The sequence below is a fragment of the Pterocles gutturalis genome, unplaced genomic scaffold (assembly GCF_000699245.1).
Source record: "Pterocles gutturalis isolate BGI_N339 unplaced genomic scaffold, ASM69924v1 scaffold22480, whole genome shotgun sequence".
Classification (NCBI taxonomy): Eukaryota; Metazoa; Chordata; class Aves; order Pterocliformes; family Pteroclidae; genus Pterocles; species Pterocles gutturalis.
Window position 1 is genome coordinate 374 of NW_010138838.1, and position 22,717 is coordinate 23,090.

Genomic DNA, 22,717 nt, shown 5'->3' on the forward strand with positions numbered 1-22,717 from the left:
CACACCTCCAATGGTTCGTCCCCCCCTCCATTGCTGGACTGTCCCAGCGGGTCCCTAAAACGCTGCCCTTTCCTGCAGGAAACTTAATCTCCCCAGTAAATGACACCCGGAGCTATTTTCGAGCTGGGCTGCAGAGGGGAAAGCAAAGCACGTCAGCAATTTGACTGGAGGAGGAGGGCAACCCAAAGGAGGGGTGGGGAAAAGGGGGGTGTCACAACCTAACCCCCAGCAGCAAAGCCATCGCCGGGGGACTCGGGGGGACCTTCTGCTGTGCGTCCGTGCCATCGCTGGGGTTTCTGTTTTATTTTCCTGGAGGGAAAAGGAGGAGGGGGGAGAACCAAAACCACCATGGTCTCCCCACGTTCTCTGCTCCCCTTTTCCCCCTTCCCTCGGCTGTCATCTCAGTAGGAATCGGCTTTTTCTTACCCTGCTCAGAGCTTTGTTTCTCCTCGGACTCTGCCAAGACTCCAGGTAAGACCTAAACCTTCAGCTAAAGGGAAAAGGACTTGGGGATGCTGACATGCATCAGAAAGTGGAAAATATTTTTTAGTAGCTGATGGAGGGGTGAGGTTATTTCTATGTCTATGCTGGGGTATGTCGTGCTTTACAAAACATATTTGAAGATGGAGCTAAAGGTACAGGTGGTAAATCTGCTCTTCTTCTGGTCTGAACCGAGTATGGATTGCTTCACTTTTGGTCATGTTACCGAAAGAGCAAAGAGAGGAGAAAAGAGAAGAAAATCAGGTGTAAAGCTGTTGATTCTACTTGATACATTTTGTCCCCAAATTGTCCCCGTGGAGAGCCTGGAAAAAATACGGTTCTTATGGAGAGGTGGCAGCAAAGGAGTGTTTCTGAAAGTTTTATTTCCAGGGTATAATCTCAGTGCTGCTTTGCTCTTCGGCAAGGGCTTTTTTTTCCTTCTGAGCTTCTCTCCGGCGTCAATACCGGTTCACACCGCAACCCCCCACCCTCCTCGCATTTCTACAAATGGCTCTGACGAGAGATGGGGAGAGATGGAGCTCGACAGCTGAGGCTATTTTTGGCCCTACAGCTCAATGGGGTGGAGTGGCTGTAATGACAATGACGTCCACTTGTTAAAATACAAGGGCTCCGGTCGGAGCCCTGCTGCTCATTGTCACCGAGGGAATTCTTTGTCTCTACGGGATCCTGCGACACCCTCGCGTAGGAAACCACATGTGCTAACCCTGGAGGCAGTGCTTCTAGCTTAATATAAGCGTGTTTATTTTTCTGTTACTGCAAAGGATTTAAGAAACGGGATTTTTTTGGTTCAACACTGGTTTTATTCTTGCAAGGGAGAGAAAAGCGTGTGCACTTATGGGTCATTGTGGAGAAGAGACGTGCGTTAGTGCAGCTCTGGATGTGTAAAATGGCCTTGTGAGCCATGAGATCAGCAAGGTAAAATACACCAGTGTAAATCTACTGCTCAGAAGAATAAAAGGAAAAAATGCTGTCAGAGTCTTGATTACAGAGGGGTTGATCTGAGCAGTCATTATAGAGTCATAGAGAATGGTTTAGGTTGGAAGGGACCTTAAGGATCATCCAGTGTCCTTTGGAATATGTAGGGATGTGTGCTTTGGGTGACCTAAAGATCATCTAGTCCTTTGGAAGCTTCTGGGGTTGTTTTGTAGCTCCATCGAAGGGGGAAGAGTGCAGCCCCTGTGCTGTAGCAAAGACAAAGTGAGAAGAAGTCATCCCTTCTTTGCATGGACCTTCTTGAAGCGATGGGTGTGTTGATAGGAAGTGATTGCTGGCCACGTGCTCTAAAGAGGGATGAGCTTTATAAGCAATAGGTCTGTCTCTCTATCAGAGAGGAAAGATAAGCATGTTCTTAAACCATATAAATCATGTAAGTGGCTCCAGCCCCCCGTGGTTTACATTAATTATGGGCTTCCTTATGCGAGTGGAAGGTGATCTGACTGTCTCGCTTGGTAGTGTGCACGAACCATGCAATTTGTTCTTGTTTCTTGTTGGAATTTTCTAATGACTTTCTTGTTTGCTACCAGTCATTGGAAATATTCAGGTTATTGAAAAAGGATTAATACTGGGAACAAGAGGTGGTGCAGGTCCCTTCCGAGACAGTTGGTGCATGTTTAGCCCTCCCCTGGAGGTCAGAAATGTAAGATTGTCTTGCCTTGCGCTTAGCCATCTTTTTGCTGAGGGCTGCTCATGAGGTTGGACACCACGTTAGCCACTGACCCGCTGTGAAATTTCCCGTAGCAGCTCCTGTGGACTTTGGCTTGTTGCAGAGGCAATAGATGACCGGGAATGCAAACGAGCCTTACTCTGTGTTAGAAGCTTATTGCAATAGGCTTAGTTTATTGCTGGCACATGGACTCACAGAATCACAGAACGGTTTGGGTTGGAAGGGACCTTAAAGATCATCCAGTTCCACCCCCCTGCCATGGGCAGGGACACCTCCCACTAGCCCAGGTTGCTCTGTGAGTCCCAATTCTCCAACCCACCATGGAAAGCTCTTCCATCTGCTCGTCAAATGACCTTTGAACATGCTAAAATCTGTTGTCCCTCATTGAAGGTGAATGCAGAGGAGCTCAAGCTAGGCTCTGAGTCCAGCTCCTCGGTGACAGACACCATTCAAAAAACAGGCATCAGATAAATTCTGTCATCTGGGATAAATGCATCGGCGCAATTCTCTACTTACACCTGATTTAGAGACGTAATGAGCACGTAGGACTGGGTGTGCTGGTGTGCATTTCACACCCAAAGCACGCTGTCTGCTGTAAGGGCTCGTAGGCACCCGTCAGTGCCCATCTGATGTCATCAAGCTCGCAGCTGACACAGAATATTTGTGCTATTTCTAAGTTGTCTGTTCCCTGGGAGGTTGTGAGAAGTAACAGGGCAGCTGGGTTATTGCTGTTTTCCCTCAGCAGAACTTGAAACATCAAAGGAAATCCGCACTTCCCATTTTATGAGCCATCAGCTTCCCTTCCCACCCACGGGTGCCGTTTCCTGATGGGTTTAGATGGAACACCACATGCAATTACACCATGTAAACTACAGTAATACCGGCCCTGCCTTGATTTTTATCTAGAGCTTCTGTTTTAGTGGTGTTCTTTGAAAGCTCAGGACCCAGAGATGGGACATTCCCTCTGAATCTCACCTTCTCCATCATGAGAGGAAGGAGAGCAAAGTTTAACAGTTGGCATTATGGAGAAATTCCAGGAACTCTAAAAGCAAGAAAAAAGACCCTAGATCAACAGTTTGCTGCTTGAGTAAAGAAAAGATAAAAGAGGATTGAAAAAATGAGCAAGCGGGCATGGGATGAGTCTGAACATGGTGTCAGAGAGAACCTCCATGCTCCTGATCTGTGGTCAGACTTCAGGGGCCTCTTAGGTTTAGGTGTCTGTTCTCACTCACCTGAGCTTGACATCCTCAAAGCCTCTGATTCTGCCAGTGTGCTGGCCACGTTTGTCTTGGGATTATTTTATGAGAGGGATTGCACGGTGGTTTTTGATCTTTGCCCAGAGTCATGGTGGATGGGATTCCCTTTCTAACCGTTGAACTGAAAGGCTTGGACAGAGAGTATCCTGCCACCCCGTCCTCTCTCGCATCAAAGAGCATCATCACAGGCTGCTGACTGCTTCGGGGGCTATACGCCATGGTGTGGGTCCTCTGTCTTCCCAGGGTTTGTGGAAGGCTTTCCAGATGCAGCTCAGTGTTGATGAAGCAACATGAAACCAACCCAGTGAATCACAGGAGGTCAAGAGAGAGATGGCACCTCCGCCAGGGCTCTCCTCCGCCAGGGCTCTCCACCTCCTGATGACTCTCCTGATGGCCACCACCTCCGACTGCTCCAGCAGGCACTGGACTAGTCTGTGGTTGTTCCACCACAAGGGACTTGCTCGCTGGTCCGTGGGGAAGCAGGTGCAGGGCAGAGATGGAAAGCGCTGAGGAGAGGAGTGGGTAGGAAGCCTTGAGGGGCTGCGTGGCTGCGTGTTGGTTCCTGGGCAGTGATTTGATTTATTTACATTATCTGACAGATCCGTGCACTTGTGCCTCTTTCCCCCAAACATATACCAGGGAAAATTTCAATGAATAAAGACACAGGTGAAATCACAAGTGCTGCTGCCTTGCCTTGGGCGTGCTCAGAAATACCCAGATGGGAATGTGATCTCTGCTGCAAATAATTAATCACAGAGGAATTACAAGGAGAAATATGACACTGGTAAATGTCTGAGATTAATTGGGAAGGACATCTGCATTGACGAGGTTTATTCACGCTTTGTTGTCGGTCCTATCGCTTCCATGGGAGCCGTCCTGGCACTTGCAGAGAGTTTCTATATTTTTTTTTTAAGTGTGCATGTACATATAAAAGAATCTGAATTAACGTAATTGTCTACTAAACTAATTAACAAGTTACACCGTAGGAATTAAATCTTATCCTTTCAGCATGTTCACAAGGCTGTCCTCTCCCTCTCACTCCTACATCTATTTATCAGCTGAATCGAATGTGATGCATTTTATCCCATTTAAACTTATGAAATGTAGTTTATCTAGTGCAGCCTGTCTAAACTGTTTGATCTGCCTGAGTGTTAGAGACTTCTTGCAGCTTCATCCTTGCTGCAGGTTAGGATTTTCTGCCTGTTGCTGGATTTTGTGCTCTCAACGCCCCCAAGGCAAGGTTTTTAACCTCTTTTTCTGAAGGGGACTGAAGATAGAAGAATTTGAGTGACTTTCTCACTATTAGAAAAGTAAGCAGTGGCACAGCAAGGAATAAACCCTATTTTGCTTTCCTACAACGTTAGAAATTAATCTGAAATAATGCTGATGCTCACACACTGTTTTCACTGGTCCCTGGATTTTCTTCCGGCATCCCGGCCGTTTAAGGATGGTTGAGTGGGAGGGCAGGTGGTGAAAGCTGGTAGAGAGCAGGGTGTGGTGTGGGTGACAGCATGGGACGGGGGTATTCACCTTGCACTAGGAGGTCTGTGGACTCAGTGGTTCGTACCTGTTGGAGAAAAGTGAGTTGCAAACACTGGGGGAGTGTTTGGGAGCAGTAGGGGAGGGAGGCTGGATCTGGAGGCTATGGAAAGAAGTGTCTTGGATGGTTGTGCTGCACCAGCCTGATTCAGGAGCAAGAACAACAAATACCTGATGCAGAAGCTTCCCTGTGTTTGAAATGTTCTTGACCAGGCTCTCGAGGCTTTGGGCAACCTGGGCTAGTGGGAGGTGTCCCTGCCCATGGCAGGGGGTGGGACTCGATGATCTCTAAGGTCCTTTCCAACCCAAACCGTTCTGTGATTCTATGACTATCAGAGATACCCATGAGCAGCTGGGGCCTGTATGGGCACTTTTTAGCACAGGAGGAGGATGCACAAGAGCTTTAGGAAGTGAGCAGTGTTCCTGCTCTCACCCTTGTGAGACCCAGGCTTGGGGAGCACCCACCACGCTCCCATGGAGCAAAGCTCTCCTCCAGGCATGGATACGTCTCCTGGGGACCAGGAGAGGAAAATGGCACCCAGTTGGTTTGAAAGAAGCTGCTGTTTGCTGAAAAGTCACTGGCTCCTGAGCAGGCACCTCTTGTGTCCATGACCATCTCTGTGCTCCAGGTGCTTCCCCATGTTATGCAGAGCCTGCTTCGAAGAAGTGAAGCAACATTTTTTTTTCCTCTTTTTGATGCTATGGATTTGAAGCTGGAAATGAGCCAGAGTGACACATCTGTCAGAAACAACTAGGGAGCCAGGAAGGATGAGACCTGACAATGTCTTCCAAAGATGGATCCAAGCACTTTGATGACTCAGTGCACCCCGAAATTCAAGCTAATGGCCGGGGAAGGTTAGGACGTGAGCTCTGGGTCTGCGTTGTGATTGTTAATGCTTAGTTATTATAGTGAATGGTGCTGCTGGACTCTCCAGAGATGAACTTGAATCTCAGTATCCCCCCTGAACATTGAAGTGGTCCTTCCTCAAATTAGCAGAAGACTCTGATTGTCAGTCAGTGGAAATTTCCACTGACTTCAGTGTGCTTTGGCTCAAGCCCAAGGCTCGTATCTGCGTCTTCTAACCATTCATGCAGCTTCTCTGCTTGCAGCTCTGCAGGTGTTTATGGAAAATGCATTTTGAAGATTAAGTGAGGACAGAGGCTGAAGGTAGTAAGAGGGACTAAAGAAGTGCAAACTAGTTCACAGATTTCCAGACGAGTTTGAGACCAATGAAAAATAGTTCTGTATATTCATCGCAACTAGAATGGAAGGTGACCACTCTACAGAAAGTCAGTCCATCTTAGCACTAGTGACTGCAAGTCCCTCATTCTTTGCACTCTTAGTGTTTACTAAGAATTATTTTTCCCTGTTGCTTTTTTTTTTTTTTTTTCCCAGATTTAAGCTTTGAAAGCATTTTATTTAATTTCTGAAGATTTTTCTGTGGAATGATGAAATTTTCTTGATACTAAGAAATAAAAGCAACCAAAATGGAATTAGTTTAGAAAGGATCAATTTCATCTAAAGGAAAAAGTCTTTGACTATTTTGGAAGAGTTTTGTATGTTCTTTGGAGGGGGAGAGACAGGATAGGATAGGAAGTAGTGTGTTTTTCCAGTTAAATATAGAAAGAGGAGTATTTCTTTCTGCCTTAGATCTGTGGCCCAAATGAAGGTTGAGGGTTTGCTCAGCTATACCAACTTCAATGGTAATAATCATTATAACGAATACCATTTTATATTTTTGTATTTACCAGGATTTAGTTTTGGTGGCAATTTGTGCCTTGCAATCCCCAGCAGAGTAAATACAATGAAAAATTTGAATCTGTTATTAATTTTCATGCATGGTTTGTCATATACTCCAGCAAGTACATTGCCATCTATACACTGTGCACCTAATTCTTTGTCCTGATATGAAGAAGAAATGGGAGGCGAGCCAAGACTTGGGGAAAAGAAGCAATTTCCCAAAGGTCACGCAGCAGGTCAATCCAACCCCCACTCCCTGGTGCCATCAGTGATTCGCACGTCAACGTTCGTGCCTTGCAACAGGAGCTGGAGAAGGATGGAAAAAGATGGTGAAACCTCTGCTCAAATGGGGACTCCAGAAATGAAAGCGGGTTTTTGACCTGCTCCTGCTGATTTCTGCTGGAGGTGGCGGGGAGATTGCGAGGGCATCTGCCATTGGGTGAGAGAGTGGGTGGGTTTGTGGCCAGCGAGGAAGCCAAGCTGCTGTAGGATTAAGACGGGTATTTCTGTCGCGGCGACTGGTTATTATTTCCTTTCTGAGTTACTTCCAACACGCAGCGCCCTGGTTGTTTCTGCTTTGTGTGGCACTTTGAAGGTGAAAAAGTGGAGATGTGAGAGCAGCACTGCAGTGACCCCTGCGCAGAGACCGAGGACAGGAGCTGTGTGAGCTGGCTAAGACAGGAGTGACTGGCTCGTGAGGCCAAAGAGATGGAGTAGCTTGGAGAGAAATGGTGCAATCAAATCTTCTGAGTGGGACTTCCAGAGAAGCTTGGAGCTGGGACACTTTGCTTTCCTTACAGAGCTCTAGCATGAGGTCTAATCCTGCTCCAGAGTCAGCTGAGTGAACGGTTATTGATGCTGCAGGGGTCAAGACCAGGTTTTAGCTGTTCTATTCCTACCAAAGGAAATGCTAGCCAATGCATGGAAAAGGACTTCTGGGAGGATTAGAAGCAGCTTCACTCTAGCAGAAGGTAAAGGACATCCAGGAGTCCATGTAAGGAGCAGTAAAGAATCAAGAAAAGTTTGTGTTACGTGGACTTTGGGGGGATCCTGAAGGTGATGATTGCTCTTGCATTGCCCACCAGCTGCACAGGGATGGGTAAACTCTCTGTGTGAGTGAACATGGCTGTAAAGATTAGTGCCACTGGTTGCTTTTGACTTTCTTGGGACACAGGCCAGGCTGGATGAGGCATTGAGCAACCTGGGCTAGTGGGAGGTGTCCCTGCCCATGGCAGGGGGATGGAACTCGATGATCTTTAAGGTCCCTTCCAACCCAAACCATTCCGTGATTCTATGATACAAAGGCACCAGACTTGCCATGAGGTTTACTTTTGAATGCTTCCTAAGCCTCGTCCCCTTGGCTGCTCTGTGCCATCAAACAGCTGCAGGCTGGTGCACAGCTGCCTCTGAGAGCAGCTGAGAACACGTGGGTGCTGAGAGATCTGTCCTGTAAGCCCTGAGCCACGTGGGGCTTTTGGAGAAGCCCGGCATCGTCTGGATTGCTGAGTGCATTCCCCGTGGCGATTTCATGGCGTGGCTTTGCTTTCCTGCGTACGTGGTGTGTGTGCACCAAGCCATGAATGTGTGCAAACACCCATCCCCTCTGCAGCTGTGTCATAGAATCCCAGACTGGTTTGGGTTGGAAGGGACCTTAAAGATCATCCAGTGCCACCCCCTGCCATGGGCAGGGACACCTCCCACTAGCCCAGGTTGCTCAAAGCCTCATCCAGCCTGGCCTTGAACCCCTCCAGGGATGGGGCATGTGTCTGCACATCTGGATGAGGCTGTATATAAGGCATAGATACTCACTGGCTGCCATCGCCATCAAAGAAGCTGTACCTCAGTGACAGAGTTGAATGGAAGCTGGGAATAAAGGGAAATATCATTGATAATATGAACGGCATATCGGTGTGTCCTCCTAAAGGCTCCCCTTGTAGGAAAGGGGTTTACCGTAAGGTCAGTGTGAACGTGATTCAGAGAACAAGATGCAGGGATGGGTAATGACCAAAGACAGCAAGAGGAGAGATGGAGCGTGTTGCAGAAGCAGAATTAAAAAAAAAAAAAAAAAGGTAAGGAGAAAGAAAAAAGTTGAAAAGAGCAAGGGCAACAAGATAGAAAAAGAGAGATGAAAATGAAGAGGAGATGAGTGTGATGGAGGAGGTATCTTGATGGGTAGACATGTCTCAGAATTTCATGTCCATTCGCTACAGCTACAGAACCAGCCCATATAGCATTAGTGCAGGTCACTTTCCTAGTGCTAAAGCTGAAAGGGACCATCATGTTCTTTCTGGATGAGCTGCCTAAAGACTTGTGTTTTACCCAGTGATTCCTGTGGGGAAGTGAGCTACCTTCTCCATCAGCATTTTATTGAGCTCAAATCCAAGAAATCTACAAGACAAAATATTCCAAGACCTTCTCACCCATAATTAGAAGGACAATAAAAACCTGCCCCACCAGACTGCTCTAGATGACAAATGACCTGATAACCGTGGAAGTGCAGCAATTCTTTGTCTGTACCATCTAATCTGCTCTCTCTTGACATTTTTTTTTCTCACCCTTTAGGAAACCAAGATGGATTACAGCTCGTTCAGCGGAGTCCCCCGGTTCTTAACCCGGCCTAAGGCATTTATGGTGTCTGTGGGGAAGGATGCCACCTTGAGCTGCCAGATCATTGGAAACCCCATCCCAGTTGTGAGCTGGGAAAAGGACAAACTTCCACTCCAGAGTGGAGGAAGGTTTAAAACCACAGAAGATGGGGATCTCTACAGGCTAACAATCTATGATTTGAGCCTGGAGGACAGTGGCCAATACATCTGCCGGGCCAAGAACACCATCGGAGAAGCTTTTGCAGCTGTCAGCATCAAAGTTGGAGAGGAGACCACGGTAACAGAGTCAGCCCCATACTTCATCCAGAAGCCCTCCTCCATCAAAGTAACGTTGGGAGAAGATGCCATGTTCAAATGCAAAGTCCAGGGCAGCCCTCCCCTCTCGGTGAACTGGGAGAAGGATGGGAGACACCTGCGGAACCGGGCTGATGCCGGCCGCTTCCAGATTGAGTCTGTTGGGGAGTCAAATGCTCTCACCATCCAGTGTGCCCGGCTGGGGGACAGTGGCACCTACACGTGCCGGGCAGAGAATCCCATCGGCTCTGCCAGTGCTTCGGCCGCGCTGGTGGTGGAAACGCACGGTTCTTCCAACCCGGGCAGCAGCAGCCACTTCGATACCAGCTGCGGCAAGACGGCATCCTTGTTGTCTCACTTACAAAAGAGGCGGGAGGAGATCAGGAAGATGGACGTTTCCCATGGGGCTCTTGATTCACTGTCTGCCCAGTCTTACTCCACGGCAGAAGGGTTGTCTGGCATCGGCTATAGCCTCTCTTGGGATTACGAGAGGGCAGCTGGACTTGCCACCAAAGGGGCTCGCAACGCAACTTTTGGGGCACTGACACGCACGTGCAGCGTGACGGAGGGGAAGCACGCTAAGCTGAGCTGCTACGTGACGGGCGAGCCCAAGCCAGAGATTGTGTGGAAGAAGGACAATGAGGTCATTTTGGAAGGGCGACGGCATGTCATCTATGAGGATGATCAGGAGAACTTTGTGCTGAAGATCCTCTACTGCAAGCAGATAGACAATGGGCTGTACACCTGCACAGCCTCCAACCTGGCAGGCCAAACGTACAGCTCCGTGCTCGTCACCGTCAAAGGTGGGTGCTTGTGGTTGTCACTGGGGTGGGCATGCCTGCAAGGAGACAGCCAATGAACTTATGAATTGAGTGGGAGCAGGAAAAAAACTTCTGCCACCAAAATGTTGCAAAGGAGTGTGGGTTAGACATGAATAAAGCCCTCCAGTTTTAAAAAGGGTTAAGCACCAGAATAGATGACCTGGGGAGGGAGTCTCATCACTGGGGGGGGTTATAGGAAGGGATCAGTCAGGGATGGATGATGTAGAACTGGCTGGTTGTGGGGCAGCTGGGATGAAACGGATCTCTAAAGCTTCCGTTTGCCCTGGTTTTGTAGTAATCTAATAAATCTGTTACCATCCTCTGGACCAGGGACTGCTGAAGCCCCATCTTACCCTCTATTTTCACCACAGGGTTTAGTCAAACTGGCACCCACATGCCATTTATACAGAAGTAGAGGAAACTCCTCACTGCAAGCTGAGTGTCTCAGGCTGCCTTGGATCCCTTGGGGGACCTGCTCCAACTCTAATTACAGTCCATCTCAGTTTTCCTGTACAGTGTGACCCACCGGCCGCCTTGTTCTTGCCAGGCTCCTTCAGCCTTTTCCCAGCTTGTGTTGCTGGATAGCCTGCAGTCCTTGTGTGTTCCCAGAACTCTTCTAGGTCCAGGATGCCCCTGTTTGCTCTGGTCGGTGGTGAAGAATTTGCCTTCAGGGGGTCCCTCAACACTGGTAGAGGTTGGACCAAGTTCTTCATAATGGCAACAAAAAAGCGACACATTTCCCCAAAGGAAGCTCTGAATTTCCATTTGGCAAGGTTACAGCACGTAGTTTGCAACCCAGGCAGCACCTGCAAATTAATTCTCAGATATAAAAGGCTTTGCCATTTGAGTGGCAAAATGGATGGTTTTGACTGGCAGCAAAATAAATTAGAAATCAAAATTAAATATGTTTCATACCAGTATTTAAGACACTTAGCTTTTATTTGGTTTCTGGTTTCCCTTTTCTGGACCTCTCCTTTCCCATTCGCCGTCTTTCCCATCAGTGACTCAGACCCTGTGTCCATCAGTGACACCTGATCCATGGAACTCGCTGGCGCTTGTCCCATTCATTCCCATCCCTTGGAGGTGCTGAGTGGTGCTGGGAAGGACATTGGTCCTCTTCCACAAAGCTGTGATTACTTCATGAGTCGGGACTCAGAGCTGAAGACCGAGCCTGGCCCTTGGGTGGGTTTTCACTTTGAGGATGGCTCAAGCTCTGTTACTTGCCCAAAACCAGTCTTGCAAAGGCAAACACCCTCCTCTCTGCCCGTTCTTATTTGATTATTCCCAATGGGTGCAACTTGTTCCAAAGGAGATGGGGAAAGTATGCGAAGCAGCTTGGGAAAATGTTATTGATCAATGTCTGTTGTCAAGAGAAAGCCTGTGAGTCAGAGGGCTTAAGTGGGAATATTTATGGTCTGTTTCTTTGTGATACTACACCATGTTGGGCTTTCTCACCAGGCCAAGTCTGCCATGGAAAATCTATGTGTGTTGGTTATAATTAGGTGCTGAATAATCACGGTCCTTTGTGTCCTCAGCCCTCCCGAGACAGCTCAGAACGATGTAGTAATGAAGGCAGCTTTTAATTCTGCTGTTGATGCCATTGGTGATGCCATTAGCTCATCTTCCATCGTGTTTTGGGGGGTAGGTCGTCTTGCCACACAACCTTCTCTTTGCTCAGTCGTGCAGGAGAGGCTAAATTCTCCAAGCGGTCACCCTTGGTAAGCGTCGAGCTGATGCATTGGTCTTTCTGCAGGTGATGGTGTATTTATAGAGCCCCTGGTGCTGCATCCACAGTGTGTGTCTACAGACACAGGTACCAGGAAAGGCAAGCTTCATGGGTTTAAATATGCTCTGGCATTTCAATTCACAGAAATCCAACACAAGAATCTGAGGGAGAATATTTATGGGCCTTTTAAAGGTAATAATGAAAAAAAAAAAAGGTTACCTAGCCCAGCATCCTCTTTGTAAGGTGGCTCTTAGCAGTCTCTCAGGGCATAGGACTGGGCACAGGTTAAACCTCTCTTCTAGCTTGCCACTATATTCTGTCAAGATGGATCCTAGACCTAAAGACTCAACACATTTGTAAGCATTTGCTGAACCCATGCCTTAAAGATCATTGTGCTGAAAACAAGAGATTTTTGAGCTGTTCCTAAATGAGATGTAGCGAATCAGACATATATACCAAAGGAGATGCCACAGGGCAGAGTGTCACTCTCACAATTAAGGAAAACCAAGAGTTGATTACTCCAATTTGGAAAGGTCCTGGATTCTAGTGTCTAGAGTAGGAATAAAATCACAAGTCATACGCTGAAACGTGAAATGTAAAAGAGGAAACACTGCCCAAGAGTAAACCTTTACACCAGGGGAGATTTAAATTGGATATTAGAAAAAATTTCCTTGCCAGAAGGGTTGTCAAGCACTGGAACAGACTGCCCAGGAAGTGGTTGAGTCACCATCCCTGGAGATGTTTAAAAGATGTATAGGTGTGGCCCTTGGGGACATGGTTTAGTGGTGGACTTGGTGGTGTCAATGGCTGAACTCCATGGTCTTAAAGGGTCTTTTCCAACCTAAACAATTCCATGAGTCTATGATTTTTGCCAAACCGAAGAGCAGAGAGTATGGGAGGAACACAAAAAACCGACTTCAGTTTCCTGAAGGCTTTGGAGATAACCCCAGGCGTGTAAAGTTAGCATGAACAGCGAACAGCTCTCCATCCTTGGGCCCGGGCCAAGCAATGTTCATCTGAGTCCCTGAATACAGTAATCAGACACTGTATGAAAAGGTTAAAGGTTGCAAGCCAAGTAGGATAGAGACTGGAAAAAACAGACTGGTGCTGAGGCTGCTTTATATTCCTCTCTGACCTGAAATGATTTTGGATCACCGCTAACATGGTAGTCACATTTGAGAGCTGAAAGAGAACTTGAAAAATGTGGAGGTAGAAGGGAAACTTGGAAAGCCCAGTAATTAGGAAGAAGACCAAAGATACAAGATATTGGAAACTTGTCCATGCACCTTTAGATAGCTCCATATTCCTCTGGAATCATAAATGGAATGCCTGTGAGAAGGGCAGCAATAGGCAAGAGGAAATGTAGGCAAGTGAGAGGACCAGGTCAAGCAGACAGATATGCCTCGAGAAGGTTAAGCAAACATTGGCTTCTTTGCAGGCTGCACCTATTCTTAGCAAAATATGTGTTAGCACGACCTGCTTTTAAAAAATAACATCATCTCATTGCTAGTTTGGTTGGTATGGACCAAACTAAAAAGCCTATGACACTCTGGAGAAATATGTTCTCAAGACAAGCAGCCAAATTCATATCTGATCAAAGCTCTCGCAGTTTCCTGCTAACTCCAGGAGCTGCTCTTGCTCTATGATCCCTCAGGGTTTTGCTTTGCTGTTTTTATCTCACATTTTTCCCTAGAGGCAGGTTTTTGTAGATCTTGTATTTTAACTCAAATTTCTCCTTCTTTGGAAATCTTATTGCCTTCATTATATTCCTTAATGCGCATTTCAGCTTTGGCTAAAAGCAGATTAATAGAAAAAACTGTACAGTCAAAAAAATAAAAAAAAACAACCCGCCAACATACTGATACTAGAGGTAAATTTAAATGACCTCTCAGGACACTCTGAGTCAATGAAAATGAGCCGTGTCCTGGGAGTCCAGGTGTTACAAGGACAAAACAGAATTGCCGTTCAAATTGACACCACTGAGCTCTCAGGGAAGTAAATGTTTCTAGAGAATGGTTGATTTGGAGGGATCAGAAAAACACTGTGTTGTACTTTTGGTTGGATTCTGTATGTAATGACATCCACTTGAACGGCTCTTCCTGGTGACCTGAGCTGAAAGTGCTTTGCAGTGTGGGAGGCACAGCCTGGCTGGGAGAGCATCCTTAGGACAGGACGTGGTCAGGAAACCGTCAAACCATGGCTTCCAAAAAGCGCCAGAGCAGATCATAGAATCATAGAATGGTTTGGGTTGGAAAGGACCTTAAAGATCATCAAGTTCCATGTTCCCACTTTGGTCATTCTGACATAAACCACTCAGATTTTCTCAAAGGAGATTTGAATAATTGAGTATTTTGAGCAAAATCAACATTTTCTTGCAGAACTGAAAGATCAGAAATCACCTTTCTTGCTTAATGTTCAGTAATTTCTAACCAGCTTTGATATTTATAGGTACTAGAGAGGTGAGTTGGTGTCCCTTCTTTTCTGAGAACTATGTCACATGGAACCTCAGCTGAACACACTTTTTGCTTATCTTACAAGGACATTTTTGGTTATTATGAACTTTTTGGATAATAAGGAAAATGCTTGATAGCTAAATGGCTTTATCTTGGGAATTAGAGTCACACTTGAACTTACATTGAGAATCACTTTGTGAAAGGGTAATACATGGCAAACATTTAGAAATGAGCGGTCAATATTTACAGAGTCGGTCAGATTAAATAAATGTATTTATTTATTTTCACCTTTAACTAGTTAAGTGGAAAATACACTGAAAGGCTGCTGTAAAGTTGAGTGCTTCCTTCCTCAGAATAAGTTGTCTTTTTGCAAATATTAGACGGTTATATACTCAGACTGTGGTGATTAGTCCATTAACAAGGAAGATGAGCCACTTGCCTTTCACACATCTTTCCATGAACTCTGGGTTGCCTGTTGATCAGCTGGAGATGCTGTTCCCTCCTGGCCACCTCTCTGAGCATCTCTCTGACCTGGGCAGGGGCTGGTTATGGGTCAGATGAATTTTTTGGGATGCCAACTCGCTAGAGCTCTGTAGTCCTTCTGTAGTCTTCTGACCAAAATTAACCCATTCTGGCTGACCAGGTTCATGCTAAACGATGGTGGGTTTTGGAGCCTCACATCCCCAAAGCAGAAGAAGCAGGGGCTGAGTGAATCCCAGGCTTCAATCCAGTTTATCAGCTGCTGTCACTCTGAGGCCCTGTTCAGAGCGAGATAAGACGTGCACACATGTCAGTAGGACAAAAGCAAAATTGTTTTCAGAGGATATCAGTGACCACAAGCTGCCAAAGATAGCCTTGCACCTACTTTCCTTGGCTGGAAAAGCAGTGCTGTTACTGCAACATGTACAAAAAAATCAACCAAGTCCTCTGCGTTTCTACATTTAAGAGCTTTTTCCTATAGTACCTTTTTTTTTTTTAACCTTAGATGCTGCATAGTGACTGTAGAGGCAGAGGAGTTAATGATATGCCCAGCTGTTCCAAGTATGGGAATACACTTATGTGCTTCTCAGGTGCATCTCTTATTTCTTTTTGACCCCTGGGCATGTCCGTGTGTTCTCAGTGCAAGCTCCAGACTCTCTCCTATCTCACACAGCAAACTCCAGCTCCCCAAGGCTGGCGTCCTTCTGACGAATGCTTTCTTGATCTCATCCTCTTGTTTGTTGCCATGGCATGAGGGAACTGCTTCGTTCCCCATGACCACATGGGGTGTTTCCACAAGTGATGCACAAGATTGCAGGGCGAGAGTCTGGTTGTGTCCTGGTTTGGGCTGGGACAGAGTGAACTCTCTTCCCAGCACCAGTGTGAGGCTGGTTTGGGTTTGTGCTGAGGAGAAGCTGATCACACACTGATGGGCAGAGCTGCTGCCAGGACACTCAAGGACTTTCCAGCTTCTCTGCTGTGCCCGTGTCTGCAGGGGCAGGAGGAGCTGGGAGGGAGCACAGCCCCAGGGACCAGCCTAGGATTCGACCTTGGGTTTAGGACTGAGACCCAAACTGGCCAATGGTCTGTTCCATCCCATGCACGGCATGGCCAGGGGAGAGGTGAGGCTCTGGCCAGAAGTTTTCTCTCTTGCTGAGGGTTGTCTCCCTCTGGGTCACCCCTCTCTCAGGGTTGTCTTGGTTTCTTGGACACTTGGGCTCTTATTTCTGTTCCAGGATCATGGTTTTGGGGCTCTCCCTGCTCCGGGATCATTAGCCAGGAATGGGCTGAACCTTGGTCATGGGGTGGTGAGCAGTGTCACTGTGTGTCCCTCATCTGTATATTTGTATATATTACTGCTATTCTCATCATTATTATTATTTCTGATATTATTGTAGTTTAGCTATTAAATTGTTCTTGTCTCAACCCATGAGTCTTTTTTCCCTTCACCCCTTTAATTCTCCCCCCATCCCCAGGAGGAGGGAGGGTAAGCAAGCGGTGTTGTAGTATTTTGCTGTCAGCCAGGGTAAAACTACAACAGGTTTCCTGTCAGTTAGAGAGAAAAGGATAATTAACAAGTGAAGTGGGGGCAGAGCAGGTCTGTGCTATGGTAGATGAAGACTTTTCAAGGCAAAGCTCGGGCTTATTTTGAAATGAGGTGCATTAAGACAAATGTATTTTCTTTTTTAAGAGGAAAACCAAGTCAACATGGTGAGCTAGAGTCACCATCCTTCTCCTAAAGGATTGTATGTGTTCCCAGTCAGTTTTTAACCTCAGGATAACAACCAAGGTGGCAGACAGCATTGCTCCCTCAAGGTGTCCTGCCAGGCACTGGGGGTCTGATGTCTCTATCCAGGCTGTGCTCAGCTATAAATGGTTGGAGGTGTTTATGTGACAGCTGCCATCGGGGCTGTGCCAGGGGTGGAATGAAAAACCTGCAAAACTGGATGCATGAGCTTCCAGGGCTTGGGTTCAAAAAAGAGGGTAGATTTAGACTAGACATTAGGAAGAAATTTTTCACTGTGAGGGTGGTGAGGCAGTGGCCCAGGTTGCCCAGAGAAGCTGTGGGTGCCCCATCCCTGGAGGGGTTCAAGGCCAGGCTGGATGAGGCTTTGGGCAACCTGGGCTAGTGGGAGGTGTCCCTGCCCATGGCAGGGGGTGGAACTGGATGGTCTTTAAGGTCCCTTCCAACCCAAACCATCCTGTGATTCTGTGATAAGAGCAAACCAGATCAAAGACATCACTGGTCCCATAGCAGTTCCTGTCCTAGTGGAGTGGCAGGAGGGGACAGGTAATGGACTCAGACATGAAGCTCCCAGATCTGATTTTTACAAAATGGAGGCTCCTGGACATCAAATCTTGGATCTGGGATGTCTGAGGTCCTTGTTTTGTGTTTCTCCAGCCTCTAGAGCATCATGGCTCTGAGTGGGGTGAGCCACTGTGGGCATGGGATTGTAAATCTGAGAGAAGTCCACTGCTGTTTGACTCGTGGACTAACATCTGTCATTGCTGACTGCCAGTGACCACGTGGAATTACCATCTGGAGAGCATGTGTGTGGTGAGGGAGAGGGAGAAGAGTCATGAGAAGAGGCTGGGAGGTGGTGCAGTAGTTATGAGGAGATGAAGGTATGTGTCAACATGTGATCTCTCATGAGTGGTGATGCATCAGCACTGTCTAATCCAAGTCTGTGACATGACTGTGGCACCAGTCCCATGGCCGTGACCACCGGCTGTCCTCTTCAGTCCAACTACCCTTTCTTGAGTTAAGCGCCAGGGTATCAGGGCGATTTCACGGTGCAGCTGTCACTGGAATTAAACATTGGGGTTGGAACTTGATGATCTTTAAGGTCCTTTCCAACCCAAACCACTCTATGATTCTATGAAATGTCTCCCCTCACTGCCATGCAGCTGTTTTGTGTGTTTGATCTACACTGTGGTTTCTCCCTAAGGCAGAGCACTGCAGAACCATCGCTGGAGGAAGGCAGAGGCGGTTGGCAGACTTGGGCTCTTTCTCTAGTTCTTTTGTTGTCACCAACAAAAGCTGATACACAGCTGATGCTCGTGGGGAGAATAGAAAATTCCTCCATCAGTTCCTTCTGTGCTCTCCTCCATATCTGTCCTTGTGTGCACAGCCACCTCTCATCTCTCTGCCCTTTCAGATCACTCCACTGCGCTCACTTCTGCTGCAAAATCCCTAAAAAATCAGTTCTTGCACCAGCTGACCAGCTCATCTGCTCACAGTCGCCTAGAATTGCTCGCTCCTCCCTATGACCATCTTTTTCCCTATTTACCTGCCCTGTGGCATCTTTAATTTAAGGGCTTTTACACTGATGTGAAGCAGCTGCTGCTTTATAGAGTCAGACTGGGTGGCTCTTGCCCTCTATCTTGTTGGCATCTCTCAGTGACAGGGTGCAATGTTCATGCGAGAGGAGAACCAGGCAGCAGGAGCAGAAGTTATTAACCTGGTGCTTCGTCGACTTGTTCACATCGCTTTGGATCTGAGCAAACTCCTCTGTATGGTGTTGTGAGGCAGGTACTGCATTTCAGGTTCACTCTGGTTCATTTGTAAAGAAGTCCTGAAAAATACTCCTGCTGGGATCTAAGATTTTTTTTTTTTTTTTTTTTTTTACGTGAAAATAGAAACCCTATTAATAGAGTTGACTCCTGCTTTCACCCTCCTCACCTACTGAAGTAGGGCTTGATTACGAGTTTGGATGGCAGCTCAGGACAAATCAATATAATTAATAAGGAGTGTTATTGTGTTTTTTTTTTTTCTCTATTGACTTATTTAACTGCACACCTCTTAGTGCAGACCCTCACAAACTCTTGTTTCTCCTTTCTGTTTTTATCCTTTTCAGAACCCTCCATACCCTTCAAGGAAAAACTGAAGGATCTTGAAGTGAGGGAGAAGGAATCTGCCACCTTCCAATGCGAAGTGCCCGTTCCTAGTACAGAGACAGCCTGGTTCAAGGAGGAAACCAAACTCCGGCAGAGCAAGAAATACAACATCGAAGAAGAGGGCACATATCGCCGGCTCACTGTCCAGAACGTCACCACAGACGACGATGCCGTCTATATCTGTGAGATGAAAGAAGGGAGCAGGACCATCGCGGAGCTCTCTGTCCAAGGTAGGAAAGGCTCTTGCTAGTTCAGATCAGTCAAGGCTCGCCTACCTAGTGTGAGATTCATGCGTGGGGGTCCAGACTTGACCACGTGAATGGCATTTGCCCCATGTACGTGTGCAGTGAGGAACAGCAGACTCCATCATGGTGTGAGAGCCGTGTGTGGTGGGTCAGTGGGTCCCTGGGTCTCCTGCCAGGGTGTATCTGGGACATAGGGTCACTGCACGGGGACAAATTGTGCTGCTGCACAAGATATGTCACCTGCTGGGGACCTATGCTTAAAGGGGCTTCCTAGAAGGCAAAGTGCTTGAGTTATAGCCTAGTGTTGTAGACTTTCCTCAACATGATCCCAAGCATTGGATGTGTCCCCCAGCACTGTATCACACAGGTCTTGTCTGGTGTCCAGCAAACACAACATGAATCATAGAATCACAGAACAAATTGTATTGGAAGGGACCTTAAAGCCCATCGAGTTCCACCCCCTGCCATGGGCAGGGACACCTCCCACTAGCCCAGGTTGCCCAAAGCCTCATCCAGCCTGGCCTTGAACCCCTCCAGGGATGGGGCATCCACAGCTTCTCTGGGCAACCTGGGCCACTGCCTCACCACCCTCCCAGGAAAATATTTCTCCCTAAAATCCCATCTAAATCTGTCCTCTTTAAACTTAAAACTATTACCCCTCATCCTATCCCTCCACCCCCTGATCAAGAGTGCCTCCCCATCTCTCCTGTAGTCCCCTTTAGGTACTGGAAGCCTGTCCAGGAGTGGTGCTGGCCACACGGGGAAGCTGGCTTAGGAGCTGTGGTTTGTGGTCCAATGCGTGGTACAGTGGCCAGCACCTGTATGGTTCCAGATTGGAAATCAGACCCACACTCGAGATCTCCAACATACGGAGCTGTTCTCTGGAGTTTGGAAAGCTGATGAAAAAGGGGCAAAATGTGGATTTAGATCCATGTCCAAGTCTCCTGAGTCTGGTTTAGGGCTGAAGCGCACGTAGGTGTAGAGCCTGGGGTGGTGTAGGTGTCTCACAGCGAGTAGACACACATCACAGATGCAGCATGTCTGCAGAAGGGGCCAGTGGTTCTGAGCTCCCTGACTTGCTGTATGAGCAAGAACCTACCCACATAAGTCCAGGACTTGCAGTTTTGATTTTGATGATGCTTATGCTGGTATCATTGACATGTCTCCTGTTGCATGAATTGGAGACCTGCCCTAGCTGCAGGATTGCACTTGTCCTGACTCATTTGAAGCCTGACTTCACTCCCAGTGAAACCAGTACTTGTTCTTCACTACATCAACTGGTGTAAGACAGCTGGATGATGTGCATCCTTGTGCAAATTCCTTTGTTTTGTATCATTAGCAAAGAGTTAAGAGTGCACATGGGTGGAAGCAGAAGGGAACATTTAGTCTGGAGACCTGGGAGAATTCAGATAGACATCTTTTTGTTGCACCTTCTGCTAGGTCTGGACCAGCCAAACACTGTAAGTTTATTTGGCCCCAGCAGGACCGCTGGTATTTGTTTTACTTGTTTGTGCTAAGGTGCCATGGCATGTTCCATGCAAAAGAGAGTGACTGAGCTGGGTGGAGCTCTCAGGAGGGAAAGGAGGCAGAGATTTCCTGGGGGAGCCCTGTCCCTGCCCTGGGGTGACAAGATTGGAGAGAGCAGGGTGAGGTTGGGGAGAATGTAAGCACTTGGCAGGATGCAAAGCGCTGCAGGGTCGGAAACACCGCTGAGGACAGCAAGGGGTGGTCTCCTGATGCTTTGTCCAAGCTTTGCTGTGAATGGTCACATCTTGTGAGGCTATTCAAATATGTAATAATCATCACAGTCACTTGGAAAGGCCACAAATAAGTGAAGTTCATTCCCTGTGAATTTCTGGGTTGACTTTAAGAAGAAATCTGAGGTTTTCAGTGTATTTTCTATTAATTCAGGTGGCTGGTGTGTTTGCCATCTTGGTCATTTAACTTACTGGTAACTTTGGAGGGAAAATCCCAAAGACAGACAAGAAACCTCTCTGGTTTAAGACTGTCCTACTTTAGCAAAGTTTTAATTTGAATTCCCAGCATATGTGGGCAACGAAAGCTGTATCGCTGTCAAATCTGTTCTTGGCAAGGCCGTGTACCTTGTGTTTACCCAACAGCAGACTCTGCATGGTAGGCTAGAAACATGAGCGACCCTAGTCAAACAAGATTGCTTTTCTCTCTTTGAAGGCTGAAATGAGTCCTTGGGATTATCTGTTCTGTATACCCCAGAGCCTAGGAATTCATTTAGAGGTGTCTGCATAGTGTCTATAATGTTGTGATTAGGTGAGAGCTGCTTGTTGTAGTCTGGAGGGTCCAGTGTTGCCAGAGACTTTAATATCTGCTGTTTGCTGACCATCATGACTTTCTTATTTAAAGGGAACATCATTAAAAAACTTCCACGGAAGACTGCGGTCTTCGTAAATGATACAGCCATCTTCTGCGTGGAGCTGGACAACGAATGCCAGAACATCCGATGGCTGAAAAATAAAGAAGAAGTGAAACCCAGTGATCGAATCTCCATCACACGCTCTGGCAAGCAACACACCATGATCATCCGAGAGTGTAAGATGGAAGATGCTGGTGAGATTGCCTTCCTGGCTGATGAAAGCAGGACTTCTACCCAGTTCACTGTGACCAGTAAGCTTCACTTTTATTTGGCCTTGATGTTGTGACTTGCCAAGCAAGCAGGTGTTCCCATGATAGCACTGTCGTTTCAGGTCCCACCATGGTAATTTTGTTGTCCAAAGACAGCAGAAGGTTTGACATCTGCCACAAAAAGCCAACAGCAGGTTTGACGTCTGCCACAAAAAGCCAACAGCCTGAACATGAGTGTTATGAGATGTTATGGAGAGATCAAAATAGACAGAGGAGTTCTGGGGAAGATCATGACCCAGACATGTATATTCTCTGTACCATTCTCATTTTGTGCTTGAACGAGCATAAAATAACTGAATAAACCCTGTGGTGAGGGACATGTGTCTTCTCTCCATTGGGAGGTGCTTAGAAAACATTGTGTAAGTTGCATACGTTGCAGCCGCCTTGTTTTGTTGTACACAGAGCTCCATCTACGCTCTCACCTCCATTTTCCAAAATAGTTTCTTTGAGGGGCACTTATCAATTCTTGGTATGGGGATAATATCTCTTGTAGCAAATAGGGGCCATTTATCTCTCTCTCTCTTCATTGAGGATTTGGAGGGGAGAGTCAGCCAGCATTCAGTTCCTTCCCCAGGTCTTGAGTCTACAGAGACACGAGGGTAGCGGGTGGGTGTGCTGGCTCTTACAGGGAAGGAGATAGGTGCCCTGAACCCTTTTGGCAGAGTATGAAGTTTATTTCCATTCCAGAAAGCAAAAACATCCATGAAGGAAAATCTACACACGTGCACATGAAGCATTTCAGGGGCAGTCAAACGTTCACCAAACTTGAAACATTGATTTTAGCTTCTTAAGCTGTTTGCGTTAAAGTAATATATATATATAATATATATATATTAA

At 47.0% G+C, this 22,717-nt stretch overlaps 1 protein-coding gene across 1 annotated transcript; it reads left to right on the forward strand.

Moving 5' to 3' along the window:
* Window positions 1-9,262: 9,262 nt before the first annotated feature.
* On the forward strand, window positions 9,263-21,862 carry LOC104468882 (obscurin; the record flags this gene model as incomplete). Its single annotated transcript, XM_010083161.1, has 3 exons — window positions 9,263-10,403; window positions 18,938-19,207; window positions 21,602-21,862. Coding segments are annotated over 3 exons (1,672 nt in total), but the record flags the coding sequence as incomplete, so codon positions are not given.
* Between the last annotated feature and the right edge of the window lie 855 nt (window positions 21,863-22,717).